We start from the raw sequence: 24,956 nt of genomic DNA on the forward strand, positions 1-24,956 counted from the left end.
TCCTTGGTGATTTTAATGTTCACAACTCCAGCTGGCTTTCGTTTTATAGTCACACTGACCCAGCTGGTCGAGATGCTGAGGCTTTTGCAATTACTAATGACCTTGCACAGATTGTTAATTTACGTACAAGAATACCGAACAATCCTAACCATACAGCCAACACGCTTGATCTTTTCCTCACAAACAACCCTTCTAAGTACATGGTCGAAGTGAGAGGTCCTTTAGACACCTCAGATCACAACTTGGTGATTGTCTCTTCTCCAATGGAGCCTCTATCTCATGGCTATTCCCGACGTCGTATTGTTTGGCATTACAAGAACACAAAATGGAATGACCTGCGAGACTTCTTTTCTTCTTTTCCTTGGTCGGATTACTGTTTCAAAACTTCTGATGTCAACGTTTGCTCAGATCGTGTCAGTGAAATTATTCTTGCAGGAATGGAATCCTTTATCCCACACTCCACATTAAAATCTCGTCTTTTATCTAAACCTTGGTTTTCCAATAAATGTGCTAAGGCTGTTCAAGAGAAGAACGTTGCATATCGTAATTGGCTTGTTTCTAATTCTTCAGTTTCATTTTCTGCCTACACCAAAGCTCTCAACAATTGTAACGCAGTTATTAATCAGTCCAAACTAGAGTTTGAACAGGCTAAGAGTAGAAAACTTGCTTCTTGCCCTAATGGTAGCCGAGCATTCTGGTCTCTTGCTAAAGCTATCGGCCGCAACTTTTGCCCATCTCTGCTCCCACCTCTGTCCAAACCAGATGGTTCTGTTGTCACTTCAGCCAAGGATAAAGCTGACTTGCTAGCATCCCATTTTCCTCCAACTCGTGTATTAATGATCTTGATAAAACACTTCCCACCATTCCCAACACGCTCCATTCAATGCCTCCTATGGTCTTCCGTTAAAAGGATGTCAGAAGGATTTTGACGAATCTTGATGCTAAGAAAACTCCAGGTCCCGATGGTATTTCTCCACTTGTTCTCAAAACCTGTGCTCCTGAACTTACTCCTGTTCTTTGCCGCCTTTTTTCACTTTCTTATTCCAAAGGTGTTTTTCCTTCTGCTTGGAAATTTGCTCATATATAGCCAATTCCTAAAAAGGGTGACAAATCCCTCCCATCCAATTATCGTCCCATTGCAATTACTTCTTCTCTTTCTAAAGTAATGGAGAAATCAATTAACCGCCAACTCTTAAACTACCTAGAAACCTTCCGTCTGATCAACGATCGCCAGTATGGATTCTGTCAGTGTCGATCCACTGGTGATGTTCTGGCTTATGCTATTCATTTATCGATTAATTCAATGGAAAAGTTCGGTGAAACACAAGCAGTTGCTCTTGACATTTCAAAGGATTTTGATCGTGTTTGGCATAAAGGTCTTCTAAACAAGATTCCATCTTATGGTTTGCCAACTCTGTTTTGTAATTGGTTATCCAGTTTTCTCTCTGATCGCTCACTGAGGGTGATGGTAGATGGCTCTCTGTCTTCTACCTTCTCCACTAATGCCGGTGTCCCCCAAGGTTCAGTTCGTTCCCTCCATTCTTTTCCTCTTGTATATTAATGACCTTCTTCCATTGACTGGGAATCCTATCCATAGTGTTGCCGATGATAGCACATTGCATTCCACTTTTCTAAAATCTGCTACCAATTCCTTAACTTCTCTAAAGCTTCAACTTCTCTAAAATCTGCTACCAATTCCTTAAATGCCGATCTCCAGGTAATTCTCCGGTGTGGCAAAGACAACTTAGTTGATTTCAATCCTTCTAAAACTCAGTCTTGTTTTATATCTCGCAAAAATGATTCTTCTGCTCCTATGCTTATCTGTGGTGACACTCCGATTTCTAGGCAAAATGATATATCTCTTTTGGGGATTACCCCGTCTTCTAATCTCTCTTGGCACAAGCACATTACAAATATTGCTTCCTCTGCATCTAAAAAAGTTGGTTTTCTCTTTCGCTCTCGGCGTTACTTTTCTTCCAAACAGCTGTTCACTCTGTACAAATCGCAAATCCGCCCTACCATGGAATATTGTTCCCACATCTGGGGTGGTGCCCCCAAAACCTCTCTCAGGCTTCTTGATTCCATTCAGAAGAGGGTAGTTAGGTTAATTAATGATTCATCTCTAACAAAGTCTCTCCACTCACTGTCTCATAGACGTCCTGTTTCTGCTGCATGCCCCTTGTACAGATATTTCCATGGCTACTGTTCTTCTGAAGTGGCTTCTATAATTCCCTCTCTCTCTTTCAAAACGGTCCGAACACGTGCCGCCACCAACCAACATCCATTTACTGTCCAACTTCAAACTCACAGAGCCAACTTTTCATATTCCTCGTTTATTGATTCAACTGCTGTTTTCCGGAACAACCTTCCTTCATACGTATTTTCTGAAAATTACAGTCTACTGAAGTTCAAGTCAAATGTCAACAAATATCTTCTTTCTTCTTTTCAACCTCCAATCCAAGCACAGTACTAAGTACTATAGGTTCTAATACCTCTCGTGTTGTTTCTGGTTTACATAAAAAAAAAAAAAAAAAAGAGGGGGAAGAGATGAGACCGGTCATGAGTTTGACTGTTGTGACAAGCCCCCTTTCATTAATGAGCGACTTAAGCTTTTGGATGTTAAGTGCGTTGGCCAAAGCAGTGGTCCGGTGTTGGGAGGCAGGCTAAGTTTGTGGCACGCCCACTTGAGATGCCAATACTCGGATGAGAAAAGTGGTTTGGTTGTAGAGGGAGATGCAGAGGCCCAAATCTCTGCAGCATAGAGAAGTGGAGGATACACGATGGTTGAAATGTATCTCAGCATGGTGGACATGTCTGTTACATGGTGCAGACGTTGCTTGCATAACCATCTCGGTCTAGTGGCTTTTGTGAGGAGTATGTCTACATGCTGGCCGAAAAGAAGCTTTGGGTCAAATCTGATTCCTAGGTCGATGCGATGTTGGACAAGCGGGAAGGAGGCTCCATTGAGGATTGGATAGATTTTTGTTGGCTGTTGCTTTAACGAGAAGACCATGATTTCTGACTTCTCAGGATTGATATGCAGACCAATTTGTTTGAAGTAGATGCATATTGAGGAGAGAGTGGATGTTAGCTGTTCTGAGATTAGGTGTGGGTCTTGGTTTGTCTTAATTGGCGTGAGTACCTTTAGATCGTCAGCATATACCAGGATATTTAACTTTTGGATTACCAGTGGAGCAATAAGGGCGGTGAAGAGAAGCCCAGATCGTACTGCCCCTTGCGAGACCCAAACAGAGATTACTTTGCAATATTGGAAGTTATCTACAGATAATTTGACTATGCGGTTATTCAGCAGAGATGTGAGGAAAGCTAAGATGTCACCACCTATCTGGTAGTGGTTATCTAGTAGCTTACTAGATGTTAATAAATATTAAAAATTTGTACTTGTTGCATAAACATATTAGAACAAATTCACATTTATTACAAATATTGACGTAATTTATTTGATTTTTGATTCTGACGTGGTTACGATTAGAATAAATTTCTTTAAACACAGATTCTTTCGGAAAATACCATAACTGTGAATTGTTGTATTCTGACATGCTTTCAAAAAGTTCATTTAAAACTACTTTATATGTCTCGGTATTTAGTGAATTTTGCCATAAGTGCTTTTTGAGCACCTACTGACACGAATCTTTTGTAAAACTTGAAAAGTAAGTTCCAGAATTGAGTCAGCTTTGTGTCTGTCGCTAGCATATTTAATGTGTTTTACATTTAAGAGTCATCGGCAGGCGTTAAAAACGTTTTAATTTTCAGATATTAATAAAATTCAATGATAATAATATAACAACGTTTTTATTTTATTAATAATAATTACATCTCGGTTACTGAAAGTATTGGTCTGTGATGACTAAAGTAGAATATATAATTTTTACACTGAAGGGATTTTAGAAATACACTATCTATAGTTGTTCCATTACGTGTAGTATTTATCGAAAGATCTGATGACACGTCCAAGTTCAAGAATGTTTTCATAAATGTGCACAACTCTTTTTCCAGCCTCAGAGTTTAATTGTAAAGAAAAAAATTACATTCAATCTGAAAACACCAGGTGACTTGAAACCAGTTGCTTTTTCGAATTAACTCATTTCCGAAAGTTTTTTGTATTTTAAAACTTTAATATTTCTGTTTCTAAATTCCTTAGCTTTCCAACGATAGGTTATACGTCCGTCCACATTATCACGTGAGAAAATTTCCTTGATCACATGTTCATATTTTCAACTATCTTTGAAAAACTACTGCAATTTTCAGAGGTTTGAAAGTTTTTCCTCTAATATAGACCAAAATGAAGCTCCGTGTAAAAATTTCATTAAATTTGGTCCAGTGGAAGATAAATTAAACTGGAATAAATTTTCGTAACACTTCCTCCCACCAGACTGGCCGTAACTGCAAGTCCAGTGGGGGAGGGAAGTGCGTGCGGGAAGTGCGTAAATTTATTGGAATAATTTATTGCGTAATTTTCGTAACACTTTTTGCATGACGGGTTTTTCGTTACAAAAATTTGACGTTAAAAACGTATTTACTGGCGTTATTCCAAAAATTTTGTAACGAAAAAACTGTCATACGAAAAGTGTTATGGAACCTACACAAATGACGTCACTTCCTAAATGACGCTAATGACGTCACTTCACATTCACGGATCATATCGAACACTTAAGTAGTAAAATTAAAAACTTTACCTCTTCAATTGTTGGAATTACCATAAAGGAATGGAGGCTAGTCAAAAGAGTGCTTAACTTATAAGGTAATATTTTTACCAATTGTGAGCTACGTAGCATCTGTCTGGTTCAAATGTACTAGTACTATTAATTTTAAAAATAAAATAAATTCACCGCAAAGATTTATGTTACTTACTATTCTGAGGGTGTGTAAAACGGTGTCTATATAATAATAATAAAATTCTTTATTTATAGAAATGTAGGACACGATTCCCGCTACAGGCAACCAGAGGAACCTTACAATTAACTGTACACATTACATTCAATATATAAAAAACTATGTGGGTACACAGCGAATACATAGACAGTGCAATATGCATAGCTAATATTGCAATCAATGGATTTTATAGTTATTATAATAGATTGATTATACAGAGCTTATATTCCATTATAGTACATAGACTTTATAGTTATTATACACAAGCTGCAACACATTAAGACAGTCTGGAAATTTTCACTGGGAGTTATTCTGCTGACAATTGCAGGAATGCTGACTGCACCTGACTATGGATTTGCGCTTTTCTTCTCTGTAGACAGAATCTCTGGACCACACATCCAAATCAATGTTTGCGGAGTTCAGCGCGCCGATGATGCTGTTCGGAAAGTGCCGCTTAAAGGTCGAGAGCTCTGCAGGTTAGAACAGAGCACTGGACGGTTTCTGAGGACTCTACCAGGGATTTTCCAGCCTACGATTTCCCAGGTATTAACGAAGTCGAGAGCAGCGGAGCACAGATTAAGCGCAATTGTGAGCTTCCTCGCGTATGCCAGGTGCTGGGCCGGGGTGTATTTCAGAATTACGCAGAGCTATGATTATGATGTTGTATAGAGTAAGTGAGCCCAATTGTTTGCCCACTTTAGGACCCAGAATTCCTGACCCCAGAGTATCTTCAGACTGGCCACAGGAGCAGCCGACCAAACTTCAATACCATAACTGATGACCGAACTAAAATAGTAGAGGAGAAATTTTCTGACTGTTTCCTTGTTGTGTGCTCTACAGAGATCAAGTTTCTTACCCCAGAAAGCCCGTAATGCTCTTGAACGCAGTTGCTGGATTTATTCCTTATTCATTACCACTCCTAGGAATTTTACAGAATGAGTGGCGACGAGAACATGCCCCACAATGGAGGGCTGCAGAAAGGCTGCTGGATTGAGGTCTGCTTGTGCTCTAGGTGAGAAGATGATATATTTGGATTTTCCAGGGTTTATTTTAAGCCCAAAATAAGTAGTGTATTCACAGAAAGAGAGATATTGGTTCAGGATGATAGAATTCGATAATTCCTCTGCCTGGTCCGGTGAGGTGTTAGCCGGGCTTGAGAGGTAACATACAATGTCGTCGGCGTAGGCCATAAACGCAGATATTTCATTCATTAATGGAATGAAATATTTGCGTTTATGGCCTATTAAATTCATTAATTGCTGAAAAAAGCAGTGCCGACAACGATACACCTTGGGGTATACCGACTTCCACCTGTTATGTCTCGAAGCTACTCAGAAATTTGCTGACCAAGAGGTGCCTTACCTTCCAGCAAAGGAATAACTGCATCACAAAACAGGTGAAACCGTAGTACGTCTCTAGGAGGCACATAAGTGGCTTAACTTGCACTGAGTCGAAGGCCGCTTTCAGATCCAGAAAAACAGCAAGCATAACATAGCCTTGTTCCCAGGCTTGAAGAGTTTTCAAATTTAGAGCCTGTATGCATGTTATCGGGCGATCTTTGTGAGAGCGCGTAATGTGTATGCTGAGGTCTCTGGGAAAGGATCTGATTGGCAACCACTTTAAACAAACACTTCTCCAGGCATTTGAGAAAAGGGGAGGAGGAGATTGAAATAGGCTATAATCAGCAGTAGAGGTCGGATTCTGCACCTTTGGAATTGGGTCGGATTCTGCACCTATAATTTAGCCAAGCGTTTGGGACGACTCCCTGTTTTAAAATTCTATTAAACAACTTTGTCAGCTCGTCGCTGATGAAGTAAGAAGCAACTTTAAGGCAAAAAGTGGGAATAGAGTCACTTCTTACTTCTAAGGACAGGGCGTTGATGGCTTTGATTACCTCCTCTTCGCCAATCGTCACGTGAGTACGCTGTGTATGATCTTTCTGTGGGTGATCTTTTGAATTGGGCATGTAGCCGTTGTTTTTCTTTAAACTGGTACTGGATAAGGGTGCTGGACCACCACGGCTTCGAGTGTGGGCAGATGACGCAAACTCTTGACATGGCCACTCTAACAATGAAAGATAACCATTTCTGAAGCCAAAACGCAGCTTCCTCTATATCTATTTCACTGAGAGTTCGCCAGGTGTAGAGCCTAAAGAGACCCATTGCTGTTTCAATTTTTAGGGATTTTGGATCATATACAGTTTTCCTGTTCTTTTCAATCGAGGTTAATTGGTTTGGTTGGTTATAGCATTCTTTCAATAGGATGAGAGAAGCTTCAATTGACCTGTGGTCAGAGGGAAATGCCGAATTAGAACTGATTACAGCTTCAACACTCCCATGGCTGGAAAAGATTCTCTGTAATGTGGCTTCTCCGCGAGAGGGGGAAACACAGATGCAATGGATGTTGAGACTCGACAGATCCGAAATTAACTGATCGAGGAACTTTGATGCAGCAGGCACGGGCAGGTTGAAGTCTCCGAGAATTATTACTTTCTGGTTGCACTTGATAGAGTTCAGGAGCCAAGAAGAAAAATTAGTAATGCATTGGTCTGCAACGGGTGAGGGTAAGTAAACTGCACATACTAGTAACTGTAGTCCATCGACTAGATAGCAGCCCAGTGCAGCCTCAAAATCGTTACCATGGTATGCACAAGCCTTGATCAGAGGGAACTGTTGCCTTTGGCAGATTAAGACTCCGCCTCCTTTCCTATCTTTCCTGTTCGCCAGAACAGACTGATAACCGATGTTGGAGGTTAAAGGTGATATGTCCATGTCATCACGAAGCCAGGTTTCAATAAGGATAACAAAGTCGTAATCCGCACTTAGAAGTATATCAATCAGGGCATTGAGCTTGTTCTTCAGGCTCCTGATGTTCTGCATGAAGCATTATCTTTGACAGGCTTGATCTGGATTAAGTTTGTAGGGCTCCTTTCCCTGAGGATGGTGGCTGATTGGAGGTGGATTCCTCTTGCGGAGGGTTTGGTACTAGCACCCACCCGACTAGTAATATGCACTTGTATCTGGTTATCAGACTTGACAAGATGATTGCAGGATTTAGTCAGTACGGTGGCTGCTCTCCTTTCACTAGGTTGAAAGGTACAGTCTGGTTTGCTGCCTAGCTATGCAGAGAGAGATGCACCTTGCCTACCTCTGGTCTCGAAATAGCATGTATCCCTGGTTGCACATTATGGTCGCCAAAAGATGGCATCACCAGGTGACCTGCAGGCCAAATATCTGTATTTAGATACCTTTCTATATTAGGATCTTTAATCTTGATCCGGAAAGAGACGTAGCTTGGATGCCTGGTGGGAACCCTGATGAGGGTACCAGGTATGTCTAGCTGCTTCAGAAGGGTTTCGATTTGTTCCACCGTTGTTTCAGGGGACTTATAAATATGCTGGATGGTTTAGACCCCCTTCCTCTACGTTGCACGATTTTAATACCTAGTGGGTCAGGGTTAGAGCCAATAACAGCGTCACAATTCTGATCTGCTCAGCTTACAAAGGTTTCTCTACTAAGACTGGCCTTGCCTTGCTTGGGAGGCACATTACTTCTGCGTATTGCTGATTTCTTCCCCCATGCTTTCGCAAATTACCGGGCAGGGGATGAAGGCGAAAAGTTTGCAGGTAACGGCTCTGTTGGGGGCCGCACGATGCGGGAGTCAGAAACCATTTGTTTCGAGTGTTGAACAATATGCATAGGTAAGGAGTCTGTATTCTGGATGGGTTTACTCATGGATTCCAGCAGCAAGGACACAGAATGGTGCGTAGAATGTTGTAGGTCTTCCAGCCTATGTATTGACTCTCTTAGGGTTGTATTCTCTGTGCAGAGCTTTCTCAGAATATACATATCAAGAATTCTTCCTCTTGATATGTATGTTATTTACAGAGCTTTTAGTTATTTTACTAGAAAAGGTGTCATTTTTGGGTTTAACCAATGATGTGACGATTGATAGAAAATTGGCAAATAAACAAATTATGCGTAAATTAGTTGAGAATTGGCAAGAACGCTGGAACTGCAGTGATACTGGTGCTGTGACCAGATTATTTATACCTAGTATTAAGTTCAATTTTAATAATATTTTGAATAAATGGTTTCATATTAGAATGGAAACATCTTTCTTGATAACAGGATATGGTTCGTTAAGAGCTAAGTTATGTGAATTAGGTTTAGAATCAGAACCTCGTTGTTCTTGTCATGCGTTGGGAACATGTGTTGTATGAGTTTTCAATTTATGTGCAGTTTAGAACAGCTCCCAGAAATGTTGTCTGAGCTTTAAGAGGAACAGAAACATCGTTGCTCTCAAATCTTATACACATTTTAATTGGCACCTCCGTAGCCTGGTGGGTAGGAGCAACAGTGCGTAGCACACGCTTCTTGATTAGACCGCGGTTCGAACCCGTGCCCACCGCATATCCCCTGAGCAATACGGCTTTAGTTGCTAATGCTCCTAAAAACCAAATAACAAACAAATAACAACACATTTTAATTTATTTCAAGAATTTGCTATAAGGGTTTTCCAGAAAAGAAGACAGTTAGCTGTCATGGTATCTATTGCATGGATTTATTTTAATAGCAGTAATGAATAGGTATATGTTAATTACAGTGTGCTCCTGTGCACTTTCCTCCCCGAGCACCTTGACAATGGTGGGACTGTTAGTAATCTTGGATATAACCTTCATGCGCATGCACACTGTGTGTCACCACCCAGGTATGAACCAACTAAGCAGGGGTGAGGTGTGGCGCCCACACAACACGGAGGATGCCGCCCCTCTGTGTTACCAGGCAATACAGGTAGTAAATGACGCTCATCAATCGGCACAATACTACCACTTTGCTTATTGGAGGCTTGAAGTGGTGGAACCGATGTTTAGTCTCTAGAGCTAAGTTCCGGTCAACCCTACCCCATCTCTTCCATCACGCAGTATAATTTATATCTTTTGAGGTTACGATGATTAGCATTAGTAGAGGCATTTGATACAAGAAAGCAAGCTTATGCAGCATCAGCCAAGAAAAAAAAAAAAAAAAAACCACTTCCACTTCACCCCTCTGTTCGTTCAAAATACCTGTCCAGCTGAGCCTTAAACTTATTTAGGCTATCAACCTCCACGACAAGGGATGGAAGTCTGTTCCACCAACCAACCACCCGCTGGCTAAATGCAAATTTCCGCACGTCTATCCTACATCTGTCTTTCCTCAATTTGAATTTATGCCCTCTCAGGTGATTATTCTGAGCTAGAGGAAGAATCCCATCAGCATTGAGCATGCTCAAACCATTCAAGGCTTGATCGCCATGATCACCATGGCGAGATCCAAACTTCCTTACATTTCAAGGGTACAGCTCTAAAACGGTATTCGCAGGCCGGCCGCTAGTTAGTACACCGGACCAAACCTATTGGTAACTCTCTAGGAGGTTTCCGGATTAGCTAGTATATAATCTTGCTACCTCTACTCTGCCAGTTAGTGAGTGGAGGGAGTCCGAGTAATGTATATGCGGGGCATTGTCGATGCCACGTTACGTCAAGGATCTAGTTATATTCTTAACATGTGTACGCCATATCCAAACATTTCATTACTTCATACAGCATGTCCTCTCCCACTTTTCTTACTATTGAATACACCATGAATTGTCAAACAAATGGAGAAAACTTATCTGCGAAAAGATCTAAACCTCTGAAACACTTCCGTTAATTTCACAAATATACGTGGTCTCAATTCTAATCTCAATTACATCCATTTCCATTTGCAGTCTGCCAAACCCCATGTACTTTTTCTGATAGAATCTCAGTTATCGGTTGATCCAACCGCTGCTCATCTCAGTTGCCCAAATTATTCGCTGTATGATTCCTTTCGCCTGAAAGGTGGTACTTGTGCATATGTTCGTTCCGATATTACTTGTCAGAGACTTGTTAATTTGAAATCTCCTCTTTTCGATCTTCTCTGGCTCAAAATCTTCCTACTTCATTCTGTCAAATTCATCTGTTGTTTTTTCCGTTCTCCAACTCCACTAATCACTTGGAACTCTTTGACTTCCTCTCTTTGCAACTTGAATTTTTCCATTCAACTTTCCTCACAGTGAGGTAATTTTTTTTGGTGATTTTAATGTTTATATATCTAGCTGGCTTCCGTTTTATAGTAACACAGACCCAGCTGGTTGACATGCTGAGGCTTTTGCAATTACTAATGACCTCGCACAGATTGTTAATTTACCTACAAAATACCGGACAATCCTAACCATACAGCCAACACGCTTGATATTTTTCTCACAAATAACCCTTCTAAGTACACGGTCGAATTGAGTGGTCCTTTTGGCACCTCAGATCACAACTTGGTGGTCGTCTCTTCTCCAATGGAGCCTTTATCTCATGGCTATTCCCAACCTCGTGTTGTTTGGCATTACAAGAATGCAAATTGGGATGACCTGCGACATTTATTTTCTTATTTTCCTTGGTCCAATTACTGTTTCAAAACTTTTGATTCAACGTTTGTTCAGATCGGGTCAGCGAAATTATTCTTGTAGGAATGGAATCCTTTATTCTACACTCCACTTTAAAATCTCGTCCTTTACCTTAAACCTTGGTTTTTCAATAAATGTGCTAAGACTTGAACAACCTTAGCACATTTAGAATGATGCATATCGTAACATACAGAATGTTGCATAACGTAATTGGCTCGTTTCCAACTCTTCAGTTTCATTTTCTGCCTTCAACAAAGCTCGCAATAATTGTAAAGCAGTTATTAATCAGTCCAAACTAGTCTGCTCTTGCATTCTGGTCTCTTGCCAAAGCTATTGGCCGCAACTTTTGCCCATCTCTGCTCCCACCTCTTTCTAAACCAAATGGTTCTGTTTTCACTTTAGTCAAGGATAAAGCTGACCTGCTAGCATCTCATTTTACTTCCAACTCATGTATTAATGATCTTTGTAAAACACCTCCCTCCATTCAATGCCTCCTGTGGTCTTCTGTCAAAAGGATGTCAGAAGGATTTTGACGAATCGTGATGCTAAGAAAGCTCCAGGTTCTGATGGTATTTCTCCACTTGTTCTCAAAACCTGTGCTCCTGAACTTACTCCTGTTCTTTGCCGCCTTTTTTCACTTTCTTATTCCAAAGGTGTTTGGAAATTTGCTCAAATCCAGCCAGTTCCTAAAAAGGGTAACTAATCCCTCCCATCCAATTATATTCCGATTGCAATTATTTCTACTCTTTCTAAAGTAATGGAGAAAATCCATTAACCATTAAAAATCCATTAACCTCCAACTCTTAAACTGTCTAGAAACCTTCTGTCTGATCAAACCGCTAGTGTCGTTCCATTGGTGATATTCTGGCTTATGTTACCCATTTAAGGACAAATTCAATGGAAAAGTTCGGTGAAACATAAGCAGTTGTTCTTGACATCTCAAAGATTTTTGATCGTGTTTGGCATAAAGTTCTTCTAAACAAGCTTATGGTTTGCCAACTGTTTTTTGTAATTGGTTATCCAATTTTTTCTCTGATCGCGCACTGAGGTGGAGGGTAGATGGCGTCTGTCTTCTAATTTCTTCATTAATGCTGGTGTCCCCCAAGGTTCAGTTCTTTCCCCCATTCTTTCCCTCTTGTATATTAATGACCTTCTTCCATTGACCGGAAATTCTATCCATAGTTTTGCCGATGATAGCACATTGCATTCCACTTTCCACTTTGAGAATCCTCTCCCTGCTCAATCAGCTTCAACTTCTCGAATATCCGCTACCAATTCCTTAAATGCCAATCTCCAGGTAATTCTCCAGTGGGGCAAAGACAACTTAGTTGATTTCAATTCTTCTAAAACTCAGTCCTGTCTTATATTTCGCAAAAAGGATTCTTCTGCTCCTATGTTTATCTTTGGTGACACTCCGATTTCTAGGCAAAATGATATATCTCTTTTGGGGATTACCCTGACTTCTAATCTGTCTTGGCACAAGCACATTACAAATATTGCTTCCTCTGCATCTAAAAAAGTTGGTTTTCTCTTTCGCTCTCGGCGTTACTTTTCTCCAAAAGTCTCTCCACTCACTGTCTCATGGACGTTCTGTTTCCGCCGCATGCCTCTTCTAGAGATATTTCCATGGGCACTGTTCTTCTGAATTAGCTTCTATAATTCCCGCTCTCTCTTTCAAAACATTCCGAACATGTGCCGCCACCAGCCAACATCCATTTATTGTCCAATTTCAAACTCATAGAACCAACCTTTCATCTTCCTCGTTTATTCATTCAACTGCACTTTTTGGAACAGGCTACCTTTATACGTATTTCCTGAAAATTAGTCTACAGACGTTCAAGTCTAATGTCAACAAATATCTTCTTTCGTCTTCTCAACCTACAAGCCATGCACGGTACTAAGTACTATAGGTTCTAATACCTCACGTGTTTGGGGTTTAAAAAAAAAAGAAACCGGCAAGTCCGAGAGGGAGGAGGAAAATGTTACGGAAATTTATTTCAGTTTAATTTATCTTCTACTGGTCTAAGTGAAACTCCGTGCAAAATGAAATTTTGCACCGAGTTTCATCTTAGCTCTATACTAGAGGAAAAACTTTCAAACCTATTAAAATTGCCGTAGTTTTTCGAGGACAGTGGAAAATATGAACATGGGATCGAGGAAATTTTCTCACGTAATAGAAGAGATAATGTGGACGTATAGCATATCGTTGGAAAGCTAAGGAATTTGGAAACAGAAATATTAAGGTTTTAGAATACAAAAAAAAACTTTCGGAAATGCGTTAATTCGAAAACACACCTGTTTTCAAGTCACCTGGTGTTTTCAGATTGAATGCAATTTTTTTCTTTACAATTAAACTCTGCGATTGGAAACGAGTTCTGCACATTTATGATAACATTGTTCAACTTGGAAATATCATCAGATCTTTCGATAAATACTACACGTAATGGTACAACAATAATAATAATAATTTATTTATCCCTATTTTATGTTAGGGAGATAACTTGTTTGGGAGATAACAGCAAAAAGGGAGGGAGACCACTTTTAGGGGGCGTTTCTTTAAAAAAACGATGAATATAGAAATATACAATTGAAAAATATACAGTTCTGAAATTGTACAGGTAATGTTCAACAGAAAAGACAGAAATAAATTGAAGTATTTTGTACATTTCTTTACAGAAGACTTCGAAAAGCATCACTGCTTATAATATCATTGTGAACATTTTTACAATTACATGAGGAGAGAAAAGAAAAATTATGAGATGTCTGTACAAAAATTTAGAAACTATTTTCCAACTGCTTCCTTTAACATTTGTACATTATCCGTGTTGGTGTTTTTAAAATACAGGAGTTGAGTGGAAGGTAATTTGAATCAGACATCCCTGGTGATGTGTTCAATTAGTAGTTTCTTGAATTGATTTAGTGAAGTGACATTTTTGATTTTTGCTGGAAGTTTGTTCCAGATTTTAGCGCCTCTGTATTTTATACTTTTCTGAAAAGCGAAACCTTCAGGTTTGCTTCATTTCTTAGATTGTATGATATTTCTTCTTCTTCTATGGTTGTGAAATATGATCTGAAGAGAGGGGGAAACTCTGGTGTCTTCAATGTATTGTAAACAAAGACCGCCTCGGCTTTCTGTAGCAATTGGTAGATGCTGAGGGGGGTGTCACTTCCTTGTATCTCGAACTAACCGATGCGTTCCAGGGAATGCCCAAAATTGAACGAACGGGTTGATTGAGTGGAGTTGAATGGAGTTGATTCTCGCAAGGTTTTTTGGCTGGTGGTACCCCATGAGATGATTCCATAGGTGAGGTGCGGCTGAATTAAAGAAAGAAATACTAGGCTGAGAAGGGAAGGAGACACCCAGGCAGAGGCTCTGACGAGTATTCCCGCTAGTGACGAAGTTTTATTTCGTAGGGTTATCATTTGTTTTGCCCAACTTAGATTATCATCTAGCCAGATTCCGATAAACTTAGTTTCATTCACCCTTTCAAGTTGTTTTTCTTGGTATGTTACGTCTAAATCAATATTTAATGGTTTGTTTTTCATTCTAAACACCATGTATTTTGATTTTTCTGGATTCAGTATAAGCTGATTCTTTTGAATCCAAACTATGCATCACAGAGAGAGCAAGGCAGAGATTTTGAGTTGAAGCTGATTAGGGTATTTTTCTGTGATCAGGATGGAAATATCATCGGCATACGCTACTAGGTGAGAAGATGGAAGAAGAGAGAGAGAGAAATTCATCGATGTAAAGAACAAATAGGATAGGTCCAAGAAGTGAGCCTTGAGGTACTCCCCTGGGGAAATAACAGATGTCGGAGTATGATTGATTTGTTCTTATGACAAACGGACAATCAGTAAGGTAGTCTTCAAGGAGAAGGTTAATTTTACCTCTCAAGCCAAGATTGTTGATTTTGTTGAGTAGAATGCTATGATTTATGCAATAAAAATCTTTAGATAAGTCAAGAAACAGGGCTATATAGCATAGTGACCCTTTTCAAGACTATCAATGATCCTTGAGCAGAAGTCAACAATTGCAAGATCAGTGGATCTTTTAGAGCGATAAGCATATTGTTGATGGATGAGCTGATTTTCTTCAAGAAAACCCATGAGTCTGCTATGAAGAATTTTTTCGAATAATTTTGCAAAAACTGAGAGTAGAGCTATTGGGCGAAAGTTGTTGGTAGAGTTACAACGGTTTCCCTTTGGAACAGGGATGATTATTGCTTTTTTGAATTGAGAAGGGAATTTATGAAATTGAAAGGAGAGATTGAATATATACTTTAGTGGCGTAAGAATTGGGTTAAGGACCGTTTTCAGCCGAGAAGGAGATATTTCATCAAAGCCAGGGGGCTTCCTTTTCTTTCAATTGATTCCCTGCCTCTAAAATCTCTTGATCGGAGAGGGGAGCTAGAAAAAAAAAGAGTTTCTGATACTTGGCAGATTCTCTCATTTCATTGTCTCTGAAGTCAAGTTCGTCTTGAAAGAGGTTATTCACACTTGATATAAAGTGGTTACAGAATGCAATAGCTTTTAGCTCTTCATCTGAAATCAGTACCTCGTTTTCAACTACATCTCCAACGTAGCTCAGTGATTTCAATTTCCTTCCTGGTAATAGTTTCTTCAAAACTGTCCATTTTTTCTTGTTTGTTATGATACCTGTAAATTGAGAACTATAGTATTTCCTCTTCTCTGACCGAATGCAGTCAGTGACTTTGTTTCTATACGTTGTGTATTTAATTTTATCTGCCTCGATTCCTGTTGCTCTAGCAATTCTTGCAAGGTTGTCTCTTTTCTTTAACATATTACAAATCATGTTTGAGATGAACGAGATATTTTCCCTCTTGGCCTGGTGGCCTTTTTATTCCCTGGGCTCCTGATATATGACACGTAATTTTCATAGCTATTTAGGATATGCTTAAAAAAGCAGTTCGTTGCAGTTTCAGGATCACTTGTAAAATACACCATCACTATAGATGGTGTAGTTAGTCGTGAACTCTTCAATGTAAATATTATATATCCAACTTTAGTCATCACAGACCAATACTTTCAGTAATCGATATGTAATTATTATTAATAAAATAAAAATATTGTTGTATTATTATCCATGAATTTTATTAATATCTGAAAATTAAAACGTTTTTAACGCCTGCCGATGACTCTTAAATGAAAAACACGTTAAATATACTAGCGGCAGGACACATTATGTACCTGCTACAGATTTTTTGGAATAACGCCATAAAAAACGTTTTTAACCTCAAAAAGCTTTTAATATCATTGAAATCACTTGAGCAGCTAGACACTTGTGAGATCACTTATGGATCTGCTGGAAACAGTTTTTAAATGCCTGTGAACTGGCTACCACATTTCTCTTAATGTCCTGTGCACTGCCAAATGTTTGTCCGTAGATTTGATTTTGAGGAAAAAAGAACTAGTATTGGGGGGGGGGATAAATCAGTGAAATAAGGGAGATGAGTTAGCATCACAATACCACTCTTTGCCTAAAACTCCAGACAATGAAAGCCGATTGCGACCCAACGTTTTCTCGACTGTGACTTTATTATGAATTCTTTTAACCAAAGTATCCAACAATTGTGCACATTATTACTTATTCACTGTCTTACCAGGTGGAACACACTTCTTGTGAATTTCTTTGTTTTCTAAGAACGTGATGAACCTTACTTTGGTTTTTGAAAACGAAATTTTTGTGTATCGGGTAGTAGATAATGTGTATCGTTCTAAGTTTAAAGAAGCAATTTATATACGTTAAGGAAAATACACTACATCTCTATCTTTGTACAGGATCTAATGTAGATGTTTTTTTGGTATAATTTTAAATTTTTTGCACGGTTTATATGAGAATAATGTTTTATTTTTGTAAATCCCGCTGCTTTTGTGGTGGAGACATTGTGTGTATGTGTCTGTTTATCTCGGCTAATAAAGGGCTTTATGTATCTGTGTAGAATCAATTCTCCATATTTTGACTAATGTCTAAATTCGACATGAGTGTTGCTCAAAACGCGTGAATTTTGGTTCTCCAAAAAAACGTGTATTGTTCTGTATCTTTAGTTTTGAAAAGCGGACAGTGCACCTTGCTGAGCAGTATTTCGATGGTCGATGATCACTCACCTGATGTGCGGGCGACGAGGCAAAGCTCGAATGACAGTCCACACGGTCACCCGGCTGGAAGGAAGAAAGACTGCACGACGAAGCTTAGGCGATTTACAGGTCACGTACATCATATTCTTCGGCTGATGTCCCTTGTGTTGACCTGAAGATCGCGTGGTGGCACTTCACTTCCAATATAACTCATACATTGCTACCACCGACTACTCATGAACGAAGTCATAAAATGATAAAACTTACACCAAACTTTTCGAATAATAACATTTCTTTTTCAAATTTAAGTTTACACCGTGTCGGAGTTGGCAGGTCACGGCAGATATTTGCAAAGGTTTGTTTTGTCCTAGAAGAAACTCTGGTTTTTCTTCCCGCACTAAAAGCCAAACGACAACGCGCGCGCGCACACACACACACACTGTTATATTAGACCCAGAATGTGTATGATGTGTCTGTAATTCTGTTCAGATACGAGTTCAGGGGCGCTGAAAGGCTTTAGGGAAGAAATTTCTCTGTGTGACCCGCACTTGTAGGTAGAAGGAATCTGTTTTTTTAAAGACGGTATTCATTTAAACAAAGGTGGTGCAAGGGATTTTGCCCGTATCATTAAGGATACCTTAAAGGTTCAGGGAAACTATTAGTTAGTGGGAAGAAGGGTAATATAGAAAAGCGTTTATCTGTATCTGATGGTACGGGTCATGATAATGTTTCCACACATTTCAAGAATTCTTGTTTGTTGCCGCAACAGCCGATGTCGGCAATGTGTTCAAGAGGGCAGCAACGTTTCAAATTAGCCGCAACAGCCGATGTCGGCAATGTGTTCAAGAGGGCAGCAACGTTTCAAATTAGCAGAAAGATAAAACTAGGGAAACAAGTCTAAATAACTTCAAAGCGTGTGTCAGGGTGGTGAACTATAGAACTTAGACTTAACTGTGTCTACAGTAATGTCAGGAGGGTTATTAATAAAATGGGTGAATTCAAACTCCTGGTTAGGACAACTAATGATGGCATAATAGGCCTAACAAAAACATGGTATCACCCGGAAATTGGGTATGATGAGAAGTTATGCATGCCCGCATAGAATCTGTGTGATGGGAGAGTGGGATAATGCGAGTGGGAGTAATTTACAGACCAGAGGATTGTGAACAGTATGACGAGAGTTTCGAAATGCAGATAGATTGGGCAAACAATTGTGAATGTCTTATTGTGGGTGACTTCAGTCCGTCCTTAATTGATTGGAATAAGCGAGAATGAAATTCACCATGGAGAAAAAATATTTAAATAAACTGGATGATTATTATTTGTACCAGCATGTTAGAAAAAAATAATAGGGGTGAAAATATTCTTGAGGCAGTCCTTGAGGCTGTCAGAGACATTCTCTTAGGTATGTGAAACTGGACTTGCTACCTGGGCTGAGAACAGATATTCAGGCGACACTCAAGTCAGGTAGACCTCATTTCGGCGAAATCACGTCTACTTGACTTCGTCGGTCTGTGACAGCAAAATCCTCTGCTTGCACCTTCAAGATAGCGGGACTGTTAGTAACCCTGAGTATAACCCCTATGTACAAGTCATGAAATATGGCACCTAGTGTACTGGAGGAGACCACTCAAGTGAGAACGAACGTAAGCAGAGGTCGAGCTATGACGTCTACACGACACGGAGGAATGCCACCTCTCTGTGTTACCAGGCAATACTAGATAGTAGATGACTCTCATCAACAGTGCAATACTTTGCTTATTGGAAGCTTGAAGCATATGTTAGAAAAGATTAAGGATGACCAGTTTAAATGGGAGGTTCCAAGATGTTGGAATTCCTTCTGGGTTTGATAAGTGGTTTCACTAAGTTTCGTTGCTTTCTCTGCCTGAGCTTTCCTTGCTTTCTCTGCTTGTACTTTCTCTGTCAGGACAATAGATCAACAAAGAGAATGATCTGCTAGAATTGAGTCTTACGCACACAATGTAGTAAATAATCCCTTGATCCAAGACACAAACTTTTGCTTCCACAATTCCATATCAACCTAGTACTGATCAAAGAATTTGTTAAAACATTGGATCCTCAAGGTTTAACTTTCAAGCATACGCAATATGCGTTTCCAAAACTGTCTAAATACAAAAAGTCAAAGGTGACATATTTCACAAGTCAAGCAGCTGTTAGATTCATAAGAGCTGGAAGACGAAATGATTGATGGTTGTTGAATCGAAGTGAATGGCTTTCTTGGTTCTATGAAGAGTGAAAAATATTAAACAACAAGCTAAGTGCAATAGTAGAAGAGTTTTAGGAGCATCAGCAAATAAGGCCATATTGCTCCGTGTATACTATCTGTAAATTGTGTTCTATGATCGATTTTCTGTTTGCTGGACGAGAAACCGGCGTTTCCGGAAGAAAAAAAACACATGCTACCATCTCCTGAGACCGACTAACTCAGCCAAGTTGTGAAAAAGGCTCATAAAATTTTTTTTTACGTCATAGAGGAGATTCGAACCCATGTCTTATCCACTCTCGTGGGAGGACGGCGATTCTACCAACTGTGCTATCCACGAAAATAGGATGCACATGCATAGTGTTAATAAATCCAGACAATCGCCCGGATTATTTTAGAACATATCTGGGCACCAAGCTAATTCTGAAAAATCCTACTAAGAACCCAGAATGTCCATCATCATACAGACCCATCGCTCTGCTCTCAGTAGTCAGTAAATTGTACGAGAGGCTACTCCACATGCGGATACAGAACCACTACGAAAGGGCAGGCCTAGCAGCTAAAAATCAGTTTGGCTTTAAGCCAGGATCCTCTACGGTGGATGCCCTTGGAAATCTGCTTAGGAAAGCACAAGAGTGCAGGAAAAAATATCTATTGGTCATTTCAGTCGATTTTGCCGGGGCGTTCGACTCACTTTGGTGGCCGAGCGTCCTGAACAGACTGAGAGAAGCTGCAGTACCAATCAACTTATACAAAGCAATGGAAGACTACCTTTCAGGCAGAAGAGTGGAAATAAATACAAATTATCAAAAAATCACAAGAAACATACATAGGGGATGTCCGCAGGGGTCTGTCTTGGGTCCTCTCATTTGGAACATGGTCTTGGACGATTTCCTGTGCCAGGACTTGGGGCTGGCTGAGGCCCAGGCCTTTGCGGACGATCTCATTGTTACTATTGAGGCAGATTCCAGAGTCCAACTGGAAAACATCGGCAATGAGGCAATGCAGAAATTACAATACTGGGCCACAAAAAACCAGCTAAAAATTGCACCGACGAAAACCATATCCATCTTGCTGAAAGGAACTCTTCAGGTACAGCGTCCGCCCCAAATAAAAATAAATGGCCTGACCATCAAACTCACCAAGCAAATGAAGTACTTAGGAGTTATCTTAGATAATAACCTATCCTTCATACCTCACCTGAAACACATAAGAATGAAAATAAGAAGATACTCAGCCCTAGTGGCTAGGATTACGAGGAAGGATTGGGGACTGAAAAAACGAACCCTAATGCTATATTATAAGTCAACCTTCATTCCAGCAATAATCTACGCAGCTGCAGTATGGTACACCAAAACATCACTGGTAACCAACAAGAAAATCCTGGATATGACACATAGGACCATCCTATTGACAACCACACGAGCTTGCCGCACGGTAAGCACACCTGCACTGCAGGTGCTTGCTGGCGCGCTACCCCTGGATTTAGAAGCTGTGAAAGCAGGACTGCTCTACTTGCACTCAAAGGGAGTGGCCGCAAATCATCAGGACTTCACAATCAACCCAGCAAGCAGTCAAAAAACGGAAAGAGCCCGACTACAGACCTACCTCCTTCAGGAGTGGCAGCAAAGATGGACAGAGACGACAAAGGGCGAGATCACTCGTAAATTCTTTCCAGAACTGAACAAAATATACCCAAGGCAACCGGGTTGGTTCTTCCCGGGCTTGCACCTGACCTCATTACTCACAGGACATGGACCCTTCAACCAGAAACTGTTCAGCTTCTGCCTCGTCGATGACCCAAATTGCACGTGCGGGGAGGTCGAAAGCTGGGACCACCTGCTTTACGACTGCCCACAATACGAAGACCTCAGATGCACCCTCATCACGAAAATCCATTACCTCCCCAAAGGACTTGAACATCACTTCATTGACACGGAAGAGGAGTACCGAGCGCTCTCCCAGTATGCACAGGACCTCTTCACAAGGAGAAGGGTGTTAATTGCTATACATCGAGACTGATAGTACAGTAACATAAATCGCATAAGACAGAGACAATTCCTGGAAAAGAAAACTGTGGAAGAAAAGAAAATGAACGGAAAAGAAAGGAATAAAGAAAATAAGGAAAAAAGAAGAAGAAAAGAGAATCAACGGAGAAAAAAAAAAAAAAAAAAAAAAAAAAAAAGGGGGGACAGGGATTGCCTCATGAGTGTCCCAATCTGAATCAAGTGGACAAGAATAGAGACAACAAACTGCAGCCTAGCTCCCAAAGCCTCACGGCAGCCTGAAGAGGGCACCCTAGCCCCCTTCATCTTTAAACCCTACTCCCCCGGGGAGACGATTCTCTCGTCGCCCCCCCCCCTCATTTCCACTCTGGTGGGGCATGGGCATGCCACACTAAACTTGGGGCTGTCTTCCCTATTGGCTCCATATTTCTGTCTTTCTCCCCCCAGACTTCAGCCTTCCCCCCCTCTCTATCTTCACGCTAGCGAAGTCCCACACACCTAAATTTAAATACATCCAAAATATCTTCACCCACGTTCTGGCCCAATTCAAGCGACGTCAACCCCACGATTGACGTTGGCACATGTATGCACGTTGTGTGTACATATATGTGCTTGTATACATGCATATATGCATGCAATATAAATACATTCTTTTTTTTTTTTTTTTTTTTTTTTTCTTATTATCCTTTTATTTATTTATCCTTTTATTATTATTTTATTTCTTTATTTATTTTATTTTCTTTTATTTATTTATTTATTATTATTATTATTTTTTTTTATTATTATTATTATTATTATTTATTTTTTTTTATTTATTTATTTATTTTATTTATTTATTTATTTTTTTTTTTTTTTTTAGGTCCTAGCCACTGAAATCTCAGGAAATTAGGTGGCAGGACCTGCCAGAGTAACTTAAGTCTACTGGGTTCCTGGTCTGCCTCCACGGGGCTAAGGTGGGGCAACGTTGGGCCTCAGCAGGGGTCCAGCGGCTAAACGACCAGATGAACAACGGTACACGGCACTACACATATACAATATCCATACACTTTTAAATCTCTGGCATTTCCAGTGAACTGGTACACCCACAATGAAAACTACGCGGAGATGGGGGGAACCCCTGGTGCCGTCTGACACTAAATACACCTTACACCTTACACCTTACCTTACATATCTGGGCGATGTTAGTGAAGAGCACGCGGAGAGATTTCACGAGGATATATAGTCAATGGAGAAGAGGAACCATGAAAGGTGGGATGAAGCTATGATGGGTAGCTATATTTAGTTATTGTTTCGGGATGATCGCACTGACATTAAAGATAAAGCGTTCAGATGTTAATTTTTAAGTTTTTTTTTTTTGATTAACCTGAATAATATTTTTACTTTTTAATTTGTGATTTTTTCGATTTTTGTTTGCTTGTAGCAATGATTAATAATCTGTTCTGTATAGAAGTTAAACATTGTTAATAAATCTGCTATAGTATTATTATTTTTTATTTACTTTAATTTAATTTCTGAGCAAACCATTGATGCTATTCAAAAACTAAAATCATGTTCAGAATCAGCAGTCTCCAGTTCATAAAAAAATACCAAAAATATAGATAAGAACCTTTCTGGAAAATTTGCGTATTGTAACAATGATGAAACATTTGAATTAAAATGTTCTCTAAACATTTAAAGAACATTTTAATTTAAGATTAAAAAATGCTTGCTAATGAAAAAAAATTCGTTGTTGGAATTCAAATCGTAGTTAAAAATCGAATTTAACAGGGAACTGACTGTGGCAAGTATGAATCTTCTTCGTTCGGTTCTTTAAAAATTGCTGTTACGTTTATCACACAGCAATGCGGTTTAAATTAGACAAAAACTATTGTAAATATTTTCATATATTTTGTATGATTAATATTTTAGTACAAATTATTTTTTCGATAATATGTTACTTCTGAATCTATTCATTACCAGCTTCTTCTTCTAATCCACCGGACGAAGGCACCCTGGAGTCGTGTAAGTTCACTCTTTCCTTACTCTCTAATGTATTTAATCTTATAAACTGTAAACTGAAGAAAATAAAATATTAATAACAATTATTTTTATTTCAAAGAGGAACACCACTTTTATATCTCTCGAAAGAAAGCTTGATTGTTTTTGATCTGCGGAAATGGTCACAAGTTTTGACCTTTTTATGAATTTTACTTAAGATATTTTCATAACAGCAGGCCTTAGGTACAACATTGATTCATAATAATTATAATTCCTTTTAACTAAGCCATATATTTGTAATAATTCTGTGTTTATGCATTGCTTACAACGTAACTGTAAGTAGCTCATAAATACAGGATTATACGAAACCAAACTTTTCTGTCATGCTGAAAAATTACGCAATGTTTCTGTATATTTACGCATCCTTGTTTGGCTCTCCAAAGTGTTCAGAAGGTTTTCTTCTGTTTGAGAAATGGTTATTTTCTCCACGGCGGTTGTTTACGCCAGCATCTCCCAACCTTTATTCTTTCGCGGCGCACTAAGTCTCGCAGTCCTCATGTAGCACACCCCTCTCTTCTCCTTCCACCTTACTCCTGATATGTATTCAATGCCAATTGTAGTCACAAGTCGGTTTATTTAAGTAAAAATTTCTAAAAATTGAAAATTATAACATTACAAGAATGTCACCCGCATTTTCAGCAACTTTTCTTGGAGACCTGTGGCCGATGGGCACGAAATAGTTGTATGTACCTGTATGTACTCTTGGTGCACGTTACGAAACCAGAAATCAGAAGAATTTAAAAAATACAATGGAGAGGCGAAGGCCTCTGAAAACAGTACCTCATCGAACTTCGCGTGGCCTGAAGCCGGCTATCTGTACAGAATTAGCTGCTTTAAATTATATTCGACTGTGTGTTGTTTTGAATAATGCCAATAGTAGGCTATGAGCTTGGAAGCCAACAAAATTCGATGACTGGACAAATTGTGTTAAATTTTTCAGCCACGCCTGGTCATTTTCATGGCACACCGGTTGGGAATGTCTGGTTTCCTCTATTAATGGGGAAGTGGTTTAAGTGAAAAAAAAAAAAAATGAAGGTGTCCTTGATGAAATCGCTGTATTGAGACGAAAATATCTGCAAAGCAACGCAAACAGGATGGCAAATATGACATCTTGGGGGACGTCCTTATTCAAAGTGAAATATAGGGAGACGTTTTCCTGTTTCACAATAATTATCTGGTCAGAGATTAGCTGCTTTAACAAGATAAGTGCTGTTGTCCTGGATGCCCTTTTAGAGTTTCAA

At 39.5% G+C, this 24,956-nt stretch overlaps 1 protein-coding gene across 2 annotated transcripts in view; it reads left to right on the forward strand.

Moving 5' to 3' along the window:
* Window positions 1-24,956, forward strand: part of LOC150089768 (macrophage mannose receptor 1-like) — a 121,590-nt gene that overhangs the window by 29,219 nt on the left and 67,415 nt on the right. For both annotated transcript variants that reach the window (XM_090389646.1, XM_090389647.1), the window contains exon 6: window positions 23,638-23,679. In XM_090389646.1, the coding sequence (XP_090245772.1) occupies window positions 23,638-23,679 (42 nt within the window). The remainder of the gene's footprint in view (window positions 1-23,637; window positions 23,680-24,956) is intronic.

Source organism: Mastigoproctus giganteus, chromosome 2 (genome assembly GCF_048544385.1).
Source record: "Mastigoproctus giganteus isolate SK-2022 chromosome 2, ASM4854438v1, whole genome shotgun sequence".
NCBI lineage: Eukaryota > Metazoa > Arthropoda > Arachnida > Uropygi > Thelyphonidae > Mastigoproctus > Mastigoproctus giganteus.